At 42.1% G+C, this 12,082-nt stretch overlaps 1 protein-coding gene across 2 annotated transcripts in view; it reads right to left on the bottom strand.

The window, feature by feature from the left end:
- Window positions 1–12,082, bottom strand: part of AP3B1 (adaptor related protein complex 3 subunit beta 1) — a 266,204-nt gene that overhangs the window by 139,356 nt on the left and 114,766 nt on the right. For both annotated transcript variants that reach the window (XM_038765458.1, XM_038765459.1), the window contains exons 8-13: window positions 11,648–11,806; window positions 10,073–10,170; window positions 5,254–5,308; window positions 5,065–5,136; window positions 4,548–4,610; window positions 1,125–1,257 (exon numbers count right to left, since the gene is read on the bottom strand). In XM_038765458.1, the coding sequence (XP_038621386.1) occupies window positions 1,125–1,257; window positions 4,548–4,610; window positions 5,065–5,136; window positions 5,254–5,308; window positions 10,073–10,170; window positions 11,648–11,806 (580 nt within the window). The remainder of the gene's footprint in view (window positions 1–1,124; window positions 1,258–4,547; window positions 4,611–5,064; window positions 5,137–5,253; window positions 5,309–10,072; window positions 10,171–11,647; window positions 11,807–12,082) is intronic.

Genomic DNA, 12,082 nt, shown 5'->3' with positions numbered 1-12,082 from the left:
GCCTGTTCTCCCTCCTACTTAGGCTGTGCACGTGTTGAAGTATGGGGACTGTGTCCAACCCTATTACCTCTATCTATCCTACAGCTCAGTATAGGGCTTAGCACACAGTAAGAGCTTAACAAATACCTCAATTATTATCATTATTATGTATCCTTTTGTCTTGCTTTATTCTAAGATGGAAGTTAGGCTGCTACGGGGAATCCACAAATTATTCCCATAACAACCACATAGTATTTTAATTACAGAACTGCAATTTCAATAGGGGAACTTTCGCATTATCAAAACAAATGTCAGAAACGACAGAAAACAAATCCTTAAACTGAATCCAACTTGTACTTCCCAAGCGCTTAGTACAGTGCTCTGCACACAGTAAGAGCTCAATAGATACGATTGATGATGATGAATCATTCCCTTCCAAACCTGGGCTCAATTTAACCCTCTCAGGATGATTTTTCTGACATAGGGTGCATAAAATTTCCCACCACCTTAAAATTCTTAGTTTTTGGATAATAACTCCCAAATCTCATCAGATTTCTACCTTTTGTTTGGCTTGTGTACCCTTTAGCTATTGTACGTTAATGGATTTGGGAACACTGATGTGATTTTCATTTTTCTTTTTTTTTTTTTTTTTTTACCAAAAAGAAGGAATGTGAGAACCAAACCAAATTCATAACTAACTCTAACACAGTTCACAGTACTTTGGACCTCACAAAATGTACATTGACCAAAAAACCACCGGCATTTGCCTGCCTCCGGCACCCTCTGCAGGTGAGCAGACAAATTCACAAATTTGTGTGAAAAACTACAAATCTGGTGAAAAAGCAACAAGGCCCATTATTGAATTTTGAAGAATTGCAGCTAACAGATTAAACTGTCACCGTTACCGGAACAGATGCCTTTAAAATCAGCTCCTCGTTGGCACATCCACATTTCTCCTCCGTTTGGAAATTAAGAGGTAGCAATGGGTCTACCTCTACGGTGAGCGAAAATGCTCCCGACTGATTTGATTTACCGCAGAGGCCACCCTGTGCTATTTTCTTTATTTTTAATTATCTGCTACCACCTGTTGGCCTGCCAAGATTCACTTTGTCAGTCACTTAAAGACAAATGGAATTTTAGCTTACCATCCCTGTTGGATAGCAAACAAACCAGGCCGTTCAGGCAGGTGTCCGTCACTTCGGAGATGTTGGTGGCACATCTGCCTATGGCCTGAATGGTCGCTGCCGCGAACTGTTTGTCCTGACTCTTCACATAAGTCTAAAGGAAAGAAGATTTCCATTAGCTGCATGTTGATCGCACCACCCGGAATCCCCGTTACATTATTTTCCTCCAAGTGGCACACTATCCCAAAATGTCTTTTACAAGCCCTATATTACGCATCAGATGTTACACTAACGTCGCGCTTTGTTAGGCTTGCTTTTTCGTTTGGATAATGTATTTTCATGACAACTCATGTCACCTGTGGCCTTGCGGGGGGCTCTGATTCTACAGAAGTATTCAGGGCTGCGTCACCCAGAGACGGCAATTAGTCTGAGGGCAAGGTTGGAGGAGTTGATGAGAACTTGGTCTTCAGGGAGGTTTCAGTCCATTTAACTAGCAGCATCTGTGAATCTTTGAATAACTTACCTGCCTGAAGAAAGAATTGGTCTCTTTCAGTGAAAGTGAGCTAGGGGAGAATGAGACTCGGGGAAGCAGAAGCAAGGATTCAATAGATTTATAGGATAAATAGATTTATTTATTCATTTTACTTGTACATATCTATTCTATTTATTTTATTTTGTTAGTATGTTTGGTTTTGTTCTCTGTCTTCCCCTTTTAGACTGTGAGCCCCCGTTGGGTAGGGACTGTCTCTCTATGTTGCCAATTTGTACTTCCCAAGCGCTTAGTACAGTGCTCTGCACATAGTAAGCACTCAATAAATACGATTGATGATGATGATGATGAATAGATGTACTATTTGGAAAGCCCCATGGAATGGGAAGAGGTAAAAACATCAACAAGAACGGTGGTTTATTTGAGATGTGGGTCGAACTACCTAAGTTCGACAATATAAAAAAAAAAAAGTCTGGCCAACCTTTATGTCCAAACAATGACGATTACTCAGAGTTCCTGGCGAGGAAAATCATCAGCATGCTCTGATGATATCCAATAATAGTACTTTGTAGAAATTTTGTGTGCTACAGCAATAATTCCAACAAGAATTATCACCTTGAAAAGGCTAATTAGATCCTCCCAAAGAAATATAACTACATGAAACGCATTCACTAAAAAGAAGACATTAATGCCATGGCAGAGTTGCCTATTTAACCAAAACAAAACAAAAAAAAAAGGTTATCAGTAAATAGAATTTATTACTCTTATTTATACATGTTTATTCTATTTATTTTATTTTGTTAATATGTTTTGTTGTCTGTCTCCCCCTTCTTGACTGTGAGCCCACTGTTGAGTAGGGACCGTCTTTATATGTTGCCAGCTTGTACTTCCCAAGCGCTTAGTACAGTGCTCCGCACACAGTAAGCGCTCAATAAATAAGATTGAATGAATGAATAATTGTGATAATGACAACACATTGACAACGAACCACAACATACAGACACGTGGGTACTCTTACCAACCTCACAGTGTTTTTCCTTAAGACAGTTTTTGTGACTCTCGACTTCAAGACTGAGAAATAGGGGAAGGTTCCTGGCTGGTGTAAGCCTAGAGACCGAAGGCAGTGGGGAGGATGTGATGGATCACCTGTAGCCAAAGATGTAGCGACTTCTGCTCAATCGCCCTTGGATGGCAGTGAATTCAGAGAGTGGGAGGGAAACAGCCAGAGTTTCGTGGGGTTCGCTTAGAAATTTAAAGTGAACGCTTGATTACTGTCTGGGGGAAGAAGAGGGCATTTCTTCTCGGGGAGTTTCCACATGGGGTAATGGTTTCCATTAAAATCCTGAAGAGTGATTTTAAACTTAGAAATAAGAAATGAAGTCCATTTTCTCCAAGTGCCCCTTGTTCCCACTGACTGAGGATGGTATAGCCCAGCTCAGTGCTTCCTGAGTATCAATTTGGGCTCTGAGAGCACACCTTCAAACTCTCTTTTAACCTCTTATTTTCTCCTAATCAGGGGGTTTGCTCTCTTGCTCGCGACTGAGCATCTACCAAGGGTTTTTAATCTCCCTCAAGAAATACGGTAACAGTTAAATATGATTCCAGTTACTCCATTCTCGAACATTTACTTGAAAATCCAAACAACAACAAAAGCCTAAAAAGGTCCTACCATAAATGCAATACGACACTGATACCTTGTCTACATTAATCTCACTGATGCATAAAATACTTGTGATTTTAGTTTAAATTTTCTAGATTAAAAAGAACTGGGGCACCTCACATTGAGAAAATGGCATGTATATACAGAGCTCTTCACCAGAAGAATAGGCTAAAGGTAAATGTATAATCAAATTTAATTTTCCAAAAGTAATTTGCTTTAGTTCAAAATTTTTCTTACTTAGGTTCTCTCCTCTCTGAAGGCAGCGCACTGTAAAAATTTTCAGCTATCTGCACTTTGTAAAGCAGACTGATGGTTTTACAAAGAAGGAAAAAGTACTTTCAGAGCTTCTTTGAACAAGAAAGCAGGGGGAAAATCTAATTAAATATTTAAAATAGACTTACACTGCACTAGATAAACATGTTTAAGAAAAATTCTCCATCGAGGTTGCAAATGTTAACAGCTTTATTTTATTTGATATATTTTTGTAGTGTGTGAACAACAATTCAATGGAATAACTGGGCATTTAATAAAAAGTAAAGGAATAAGCCATATATAATTATTAGACAATCTACAATGAAGTTTGATATATTTGATATATTTTTGTAGTGTGTGAACAACAATTCAATGGAATAACTGGGCATTTAATAAAAAGTAAAGGAATAAGCCATATATAATTATTAGACAATCTACAATGAAGTTTAAGTAAAAAATATGGGTCTTTATCAATGATAGAGGACATTTTCTATTTGATTTCTAACACTACCATAAGTTTAAGCTTGGGGAAGCAGCATGGCTCAGTGGAAAGAGCACGGGATTTGGAGTCAGAGGTCAGGGGTTCAAATCCCGGCTCCACCAATTGTCAGCTGTGTGACTTTTGGCAAGTCACTTAACTTCTCTGTGCCTCAGTTACCTCATCTGTAATCTGGGATTAAGACTGTGAGCCCCCCGTGGGACAACCTGATCACCTTGTAACCTCCCCAGCGCTTAGAACAGTGCTTTGCACATTAATGCCATTATTATTATTATTATTATTTAAAAATAAGCAAAGAAATCCCCTCACCTAGAAGAATTTGTTTCCTATATGAATCAAGGTAGACAACAGCTAGCTATATCAGGATAGCCAAAAGCTGGTGTAGACTATCCTCTAATTCCAGATTAGCCATTATGTCCCAGCTACCCATGTTATGGGCCAGAACGAGTCCTCCAACGGCCTCCCCCCGTTCCCGCAAGACGCAATACGGTGAACGTGTGGCCATAACCCACATGAACCCAAAGAAAACGTCTGTCCACCAACCTGAAATTCTCGAAGCAGCGTCGATATGTTGGCTTCATTTGCCAAATTTGTCAAGATCTCCAACTGAGAAAGAGCACACATTTAATGCAGTACAATTTAGTTGAGGAGATACTACAATTAGAATGCAGATCAAAAATTCAAATCCAACAGACAATTTTATTTACCCCTCCCTCAGCCTCCCAGAACTTAAGGACATGTCTGTAATTTACTTATTTATATTAATGTCTATCTGCCCTCTAGACTGTAGCTTGTGGGCAAGGAATGTGTCTACCAACTCTATTATACTGGACTCTCCCAAGTGCTTAGTACAGTGCTCTGCACACAATAAGCGCTCAATAAATACAATTGACAATGACTGATGATGAAAAGGACTCCAGCCTACATGTGGCTGCAGGGAATATAAATAATAATAATAAATAATTATAAATACATTTATAATAAATATAAATAATAAAAATAATAATAAAATAAAGATCACATTAAGAGGGTAAGTCATAAAACTGAAAAACATCCATACCTTCAGTATCTTGATCATAGTTGGATCTGTTGATCTAACATAGAAACTCTTCAGGTAAGGTTCAAACATACCCTAGTTTAAAGAAAATTTAAATGGTCAATGCTTAATTCATTCATTTTGCCATCAGAGTGTACATATTAAGCCCCATAAGGTGCACTGCACTTAAATTCTATATTATAGTTAACGTACCTTTCTTTGAATAGACATAGTGGCAATATTCTGCAATACAATGTACTGTACCTCCCTGGAAATCAAAAAAAGAGTATCATGGGTTACATTTCTCAATAAAATGACACCCGGAGAGAGCAATGCATTAAAGCAGAGAATCAGCAATATATTTCATTTTGAAGGAATGCACTTACATTTACTGCTAAAAGGCTTTTAGCAAACCCTGAAAGTTTATGACTCTAGTTTCCTAGTTCTGAAAAACTATTTTTGCCTAAAACTATCAAACTAGGTTCGATCTGTCAGGAAAAAGGCCTTACTACCCATCTTATATTTTAATGTTCAAACTGTGGATTGGGAAGCAAATGGCTACTCTGAGCGTGTACATGGCTTCGCTGCCATCCAAATTGGGAACGCTGGTTTTAGGGGTGACAGGAGGTAAAGGAGTATTTGCAAGAAGGGGTTGGGAGATGGCAGAGGGATTGTCTTGGTGAACCATGAAGGAGAGGAACACATAAAACTGTCCGACAAATGGGGCTGAGGAGATGCTAACAATATGTCAGTTACTCTGTCAAGGGTTGTAGGAAAGCCCCCCAATTTAAACCAATATTACAGTGATATAAATAATTGAAGAAAGGAAGCAGTCTTGCAGCATGGACCAAGACGATAGGGACAGCTCCACAAAGGAGGTTCGATTTATTTTAAGTGCATCATTCATTCATTCCATCGTATTTATTGAGTGCTTACTGTGTGCAGACCAGCGCTTGGGAAGTACAATTCAGCAACAAATTTGTTAAGTGCTTACTATGTACCAGACACTGTCCAAAGTGTTGGGGTAACCCCTTTCCTAAAAAAAGGCCCTCCCTTGACTGCCCCCAGCTACCTCCACTTACTGCCCTACCATTACTTTCAAAATTTCAAAGCAGTTTCAAAAGCAGCGTTGCTCAGTGGAAAGAGCCCGGGCTCGGAAGCCAGAGGTCATGGGTTTTAATCCCGGCTCCGTCACCTGTCAGCTCTGTGACTCTGGGCAACGCACTTCTCTGGGCCTCAGTTACCTCATCTGTAAAATGGGGATTTTACATTTTCCCCATCTTCCAGGCGATCACATGTGCAGCAGGGGGCTATCACGTGGCGATCACATGCGCAGAGTGGGGCGATCACGTGCGTGGCAAGGGGATGTCAGGGACGCAGCGGGGGCGATCACGTGCGCGGCACGGGGTGATCACGTGGCAATCACGTGCAGGGCATGGGGCTATCACGTCCACGGCACGGGGCGATCATGTGGCAATCACGTGTGCAGCACAGGACCGTGACGTGCACAGTGCTTAGAACAGTGCTTGGTATAGAGATAGTACTTGACAAATACCACAATTCCTATTATGACCTCACTACCATCCTCCCCATCTTCCAGGCCCATAACTTTGGCATTATCATTATCATTATATATTAACAGCGAGCCCCACGTGGGACAACCTGATCACCTTGTATCCCCTCCAGTGCTTAGAACAGTGCTTTGCCCACAGTAAGCACTTAACAAATGCCATCATTATTATTAAGATACCTTGAGGGAGTTGTCCTCAGAGGTTGCCTCTACTTCCACTTATCCAAATCTCTCCTTCATTGCCCCCCAGTCTGGCTTCCATATACTTCACTCCATGGAAATCGCCCTCTCTAAGGTCACCGGTGATCTTCTTGTCAAATCCAATGGCCTCTACTCTATCCTAATCCTGCTAGACCTCTCAGCTGCCTTCTACTGTCCACCGCTCCCTTCTCCTGGGAACATTATCTAACCTGGGCTTCATTGACACGGCCCTCTCTTGGTTCTCCTCTCTCTCTCTGTCTCTTTCACAGTCTCCTCCTCTCTCTCCCATCCTTCAGCTGCCCTTCAAGGCTAAATTCTCGGTCCCTTTCTATTCTCCGTCTACAGTCACTCCTCGGGAGAGCTCGTTCAGCTGTAGTAGTGACCACTCCTAGGTAGATGAATCCCGAATCTACATCTCCAGCCTGGCCTCTCTCCTCCTCTGTAGTCTTGCATTTCCTTCTGGCCGGAGGACATCTCTACTTGCTCGTCCCATTGGCAACTCCAACTAACACGTCCAAAATAGGACGGATCATCTCCCCACTCAAATCGTGTCCTCCCCCTGTTTTTCCCGTCACTCAGGAAAGCAGCATGGCCTAGTAGAAGCAGCAGGGACCTAGAAGTCGGAGGAGCTGGGTTCTAATCCTCGCCCTGCCAGGTGTCTGCTGTGGAACTTCAGGGAAGTCACGACTTTTCTGCACCTCAGTTCCCTCATCTGCAAAATGGGGATTCAATACTTGTTCTTCCCTCCTACTTAGACTTAGGGCGATCACGTGGCAACCACATGCGCAGCAGGGGGCTATCACGTGGCGATCAAGTGTGCGGCAGGGAGAGATCACGGGGCGATCACATGTGCAGCAGGGGGCTATCACGTGGCGATCACATGCGCGGAGTGGGGCGATCACGTGCGTGGCAAGGGGATGTCAGGTACGCAGCGGGGGCGATCACGTGCGCAGCACGGGGTGATCACGAGGCAATCACGTGCATGGCATGGGGCTATCACGTCCATGGCACGGGGCGATCATGTGGCAATCACGTGTGCAGCACAGGGCCGTCACATGCACAGTGCTTAGAACAGTGCTTGGTATAGAGTTAGTACTTGACAAATACCACAATTTGTATTATGACCTCACCACCATCCTCCCCATCTTCCAGACCCATAACTTTGGCATTATCATTATCATTATTTGGCATTATAGAAGCAGCGTGGCTCAGTGGAAAGAGCCTGGGCTTTGGAGTCAGAGGTCATGGGTTCCAATCCCGGCTCTGCCAATTGTCAGCTGTGTGACTTTGGGCAAGTCACAACTTCTCTGTGCCTCAGTTACCTCATCTGTAAAATGGGGCTTAAGACTGTGAGCCCCCTGTGGGACAACCTGATCACCTTCTAACTTCCCCAGTGCTTAGAACAGTGCTTTGAACATAGTAAGCGCTTAATAAATGCCATCATTATTATTATCAACTCATCTCTTCGATTCATCTCACATAGTCAACTTGTCACTACATCCTTTCAGTTCTCCCTTCACAACAGAACTAAAAGTGGCCTCTTCCTCTCCATCCAAACAGCTACAAAACTGATCCAAGCACTTATCCTAACCTGTCCTTGACTACTGCATCGGTCTCTTCACTGACCTCCCTGCCTCCTGTGTCTCCCGACTTCAGTCCCCCCTTCACTCAGCTGCCTGGATCATTTTTCTCTACTCCCCACGTTTCCCAGTTGAGAGAAAGCTTTACAAAGGAATGAAATGAAAGAATGAGGTGACTTTACAGAGGTTTTAAAATGGAATTTTACATACACTGTAGGTTGCCAGAGCCAAACAAAAACTTGCCAATATAAAGGTTTTGTTAAGAAAAGTTCACTTTAAAGAAATTTTAATACGTTTCGCAATTTGTCCATTTTTGGGTTATTTTTAAGAATTAAATGTAAACCAAAAAAATACAGCAGGACATCTTCAAGGCCGCAAACATACCTCTTTTGCACTGTTTCACCGAAATAATCATCCTTACCTATGCCTTGGTTTCAAACAAAAACAGTGGGGCTCTGACCCTCTCTGGTATTAATATAACTCCTGTCAATTTCACATCCAGTACTTTTTTATTTTTAAATGTCCTGCAACCACGTAAGTTCTAGGAATTTCCACAAACAACCAGCTCAATTGTACCTTATGACGCTTCTACTTACATCAGAGAATTCATATTGCTTGTACTGCAGTTAACATAAGCAGCATGGCACAGTGGAAAATGCAAAAGCCCAGGAGTCAGAGGCCCTGGGTTCTAATCCCTCCTCTCCCATTTGCCTGCTTGTGACCTGGGGCAAGTCACCATCTCAGTGCTTGTTCCCTCATCTGGAAAATGGGATTTTTATACCTGTTCTCCCTCTGACTTAGAATGGGAGTCCCATGTAGGACAGAGAGGGTTTCCAACTTGATGATCTTGTACCTACCCCAGTGCTTGACACATGGTAAGTGCTTAATAGCATGATATTACTAATAATTGTTTTATCAATAAAAAGAGACTTATGAATGTCAGCAGGCATGGTCACAAGCATAAAAAAAAGCTTAGCCACTCTCTGAATCAGCTATCAGAGCACAGCAAGACTTCAAATACATAAATATGACTGACTGAATGAATGAATGAAAGAGGAAGGGAGGGCACTAACGGAGCCCCTTGTTGGGTAGGGACCGTCTCTATATGTTGCCAACTTGTACTTCCCAAGCGCTTAGTACAGTGCTCTGCACACAGTAAGCACTCAATAAATACGATTGAATGAATGAATGAATTAAGCTTTGGTGCAAATCCAAAGCCTAGCTCTTGGCCACACAAACCCATGGCATTCCTCTCGTCTGTTTCCTCAAGGTCAGTACACACCATTTGGGGGATTTCTTTTTAGTACTTTTTCTCAGTAATTTTTTTTTTAATGCATATAGAAAGAAAGAAAGAGGGCAGTGGGGGAATTTGGCAAAGGAGGATCCTGAATTCTTGAGGGCTGTCAGTGGCCACTCCAAATAGGAATAGGTCAATGGTTAGGTTAGAACAATGGTTAGAACACGCAATGGGCTTCAAAACACTTTCAAGCTTTTTGGAAGAAATCAATATTTACCACTTGTGCCTGGGCTCGTTTTTGACAGGCTTTCATGAGTGTCAGTTGGACTTTAAAGTATTCTTTGTAAATGTGCAAATTCACATATAATGTCTGACTAAAAGACAAAGGATGCCTTTCCTAAGCTCTGAAGGAAGAGAAGGAGAAAACAGAAAGTCCAGACTCACCTATTGCTGCGAAGCAAACGCACTAAAGATTTGGACACAATTCCAGCTTCAGATTTAGGTGCTATATGCCAAAAGAGCTGAGCAACCCCCATCACCACCTGGAAAATATGGGTTTTCAAATGAGGTTAGGATGCTTACATCGTTTGAGAGTTATTGTGGCAGGTTACAGCGTGGAAAGTGAGAAAATGAGAATGACTCCATAACTTTCAGTAAGCTATCAAGATTAATGGTCACATGGAGGATCAACTGCATCTGAAAAGAAAGGGTCACCAAAACACAGAAGACCCCAGATTTAACAAACCCCACCTGACTGTGAGCCCATCATGGGCATGGAACGTGTCAGCTAACTCTGTTGCACTGCGTTGTCCCAAGCACTTAGTACAGTGCTCTGCAATCAATCAACCATATTCATTGAGGGCTTACTGCATGCAGAGCATTGTACTAACTGCTTGGGAGAGTACGACATAACAGAGTTGCTAGACACGTTCCCTACCCACGGGCTTCGGATCTCTGCACGTAGAAAGCGCCCAATACACAGTGCTGATTGAAAAAATGACTATTAGCTATAACGTCAATTTCAAATTCCATCTGCTTCCAAACGCTGCCAGTTCTTCCTGCACATCGCCTCCTGGATCTGCCCCATACTCCCCATCCACCACACCGCTGCTACCTGGGTAACAAGCTCTGGTCTCCACTCTCTTCTGCGTCACCCTGACTGCTCCCTTTATTCATCCCCTGTATATATGTTTGTACATATTTATTACTCTATTTATTTATTTATTTTACTTGTACATATCTATTCTATTTATTTTATTTTGTTAGTATGTTTGGTTTTGTTCTCTGTCTCCCCCTTTTAGACTGTGAGCCCACTGTTGGGTAGGGACTGTCTCTATGTGTTGCCAATTTGTACTTCCCAAGCGCTTAGTACAGTGCTCTGCACACAGTAAGCGCTCAATAAATACGATTGATGATGATGATGATCCCCCTTCCCAGCCCCACAGCACTTATGTACATACCTATAATTTTATTTATTTACATTGTCTGTCTCTTCCTCTAGACTGTAAATTCACTGTGGACAGGGAATGTGTGTTATATTGTACTTGCCCAAGTTCTTAGTAGCGTGCACTGCATACAGTAAGGACTCAATAAATATACTGACTCTGAATTAGACTTCTTCCTGGCCTCCCAGCTGCACCCCACTCCAATCTAAACTTCAGGCTGCTGCCCAGATTATCTTCCTGAAACACTATTTGGCTCACATCTCTCTCGTCCTTGAAGCTCATTACTGGTTTCCCAAGTCTCTTGGCATCCATGAAACCAGTGATGAGTTGCAGGGAGGCGAGAGATATCTCTTGGCGTCCATAAAAGACTCCTCACAATCAGGCTTCGAGGCTTTCCCCCCTCCTCACCTCTCTGTTTCACCCACTATCTCTGAATCTGCTGCCTTCATTCCCCTCAAACCAGCTTCCTAGTGTACCTCATTCTCCTACCTCCTTCCCCCGTTTACCGTTTCTAGTGATATCATTCGAAAAATCTTTGAGCTATAGACAATGAATGGAACAAGTTTTATCTTACCGCAGCATTCCTGCTCTGTAACAAAGGCTTTGTATTTCTAATCAGCAATCTATGGTCTGGATCCATGGTATACGGCTTCTTTACTTGCTGACTGGATTCTTGCTGTTCATCATCAGATTCGTAGAAATTCTTTTCATTGTTCTCTTCCAGAACATCATCCTGACAGGAGAAAAATCCTCCTCAGAAACCTAGAACAATAGCTCCGGTAGCTGTGCTCGATAATGCGAGGTCAAATATCCCGAGCTGGATCTTAAAAGCAAGGCTTTGAATTGCATATATCCTAAAGATAAGAGCCATTTTTGCTTGTGAAATACACAACTGAAAAATCATTTCTGGATGCAGTGATGAAGAAAACCTTTCATTTTCATGGATGTACAAACCATGTTTAGAAACCCATATTCTATAACTTCATGATCAACAAAAAGTAATTCTTCA

This window comes from Tachyglossus aculeatus, chromosome 23 (genome assembly GCF_015852505.1).
Source record: "Tachyglossus aculeatus isolate mTacAcu1 chromosome 23, mTacAcu1.pri, whole genome shotgun sequence".
Classification (NCBI taxonomy): domain Eukaryota; kingdom Metazoa; phylum Chordata; class Mammalia; order Monotremata; family Tachyglossidae; genus Tachyglossus; species Tachyglossus aculeatus.
Note: the sequence above shows the minus strand (reverse complement) of the source record. Positions and strands in the feature narration are given on the sequence as shown.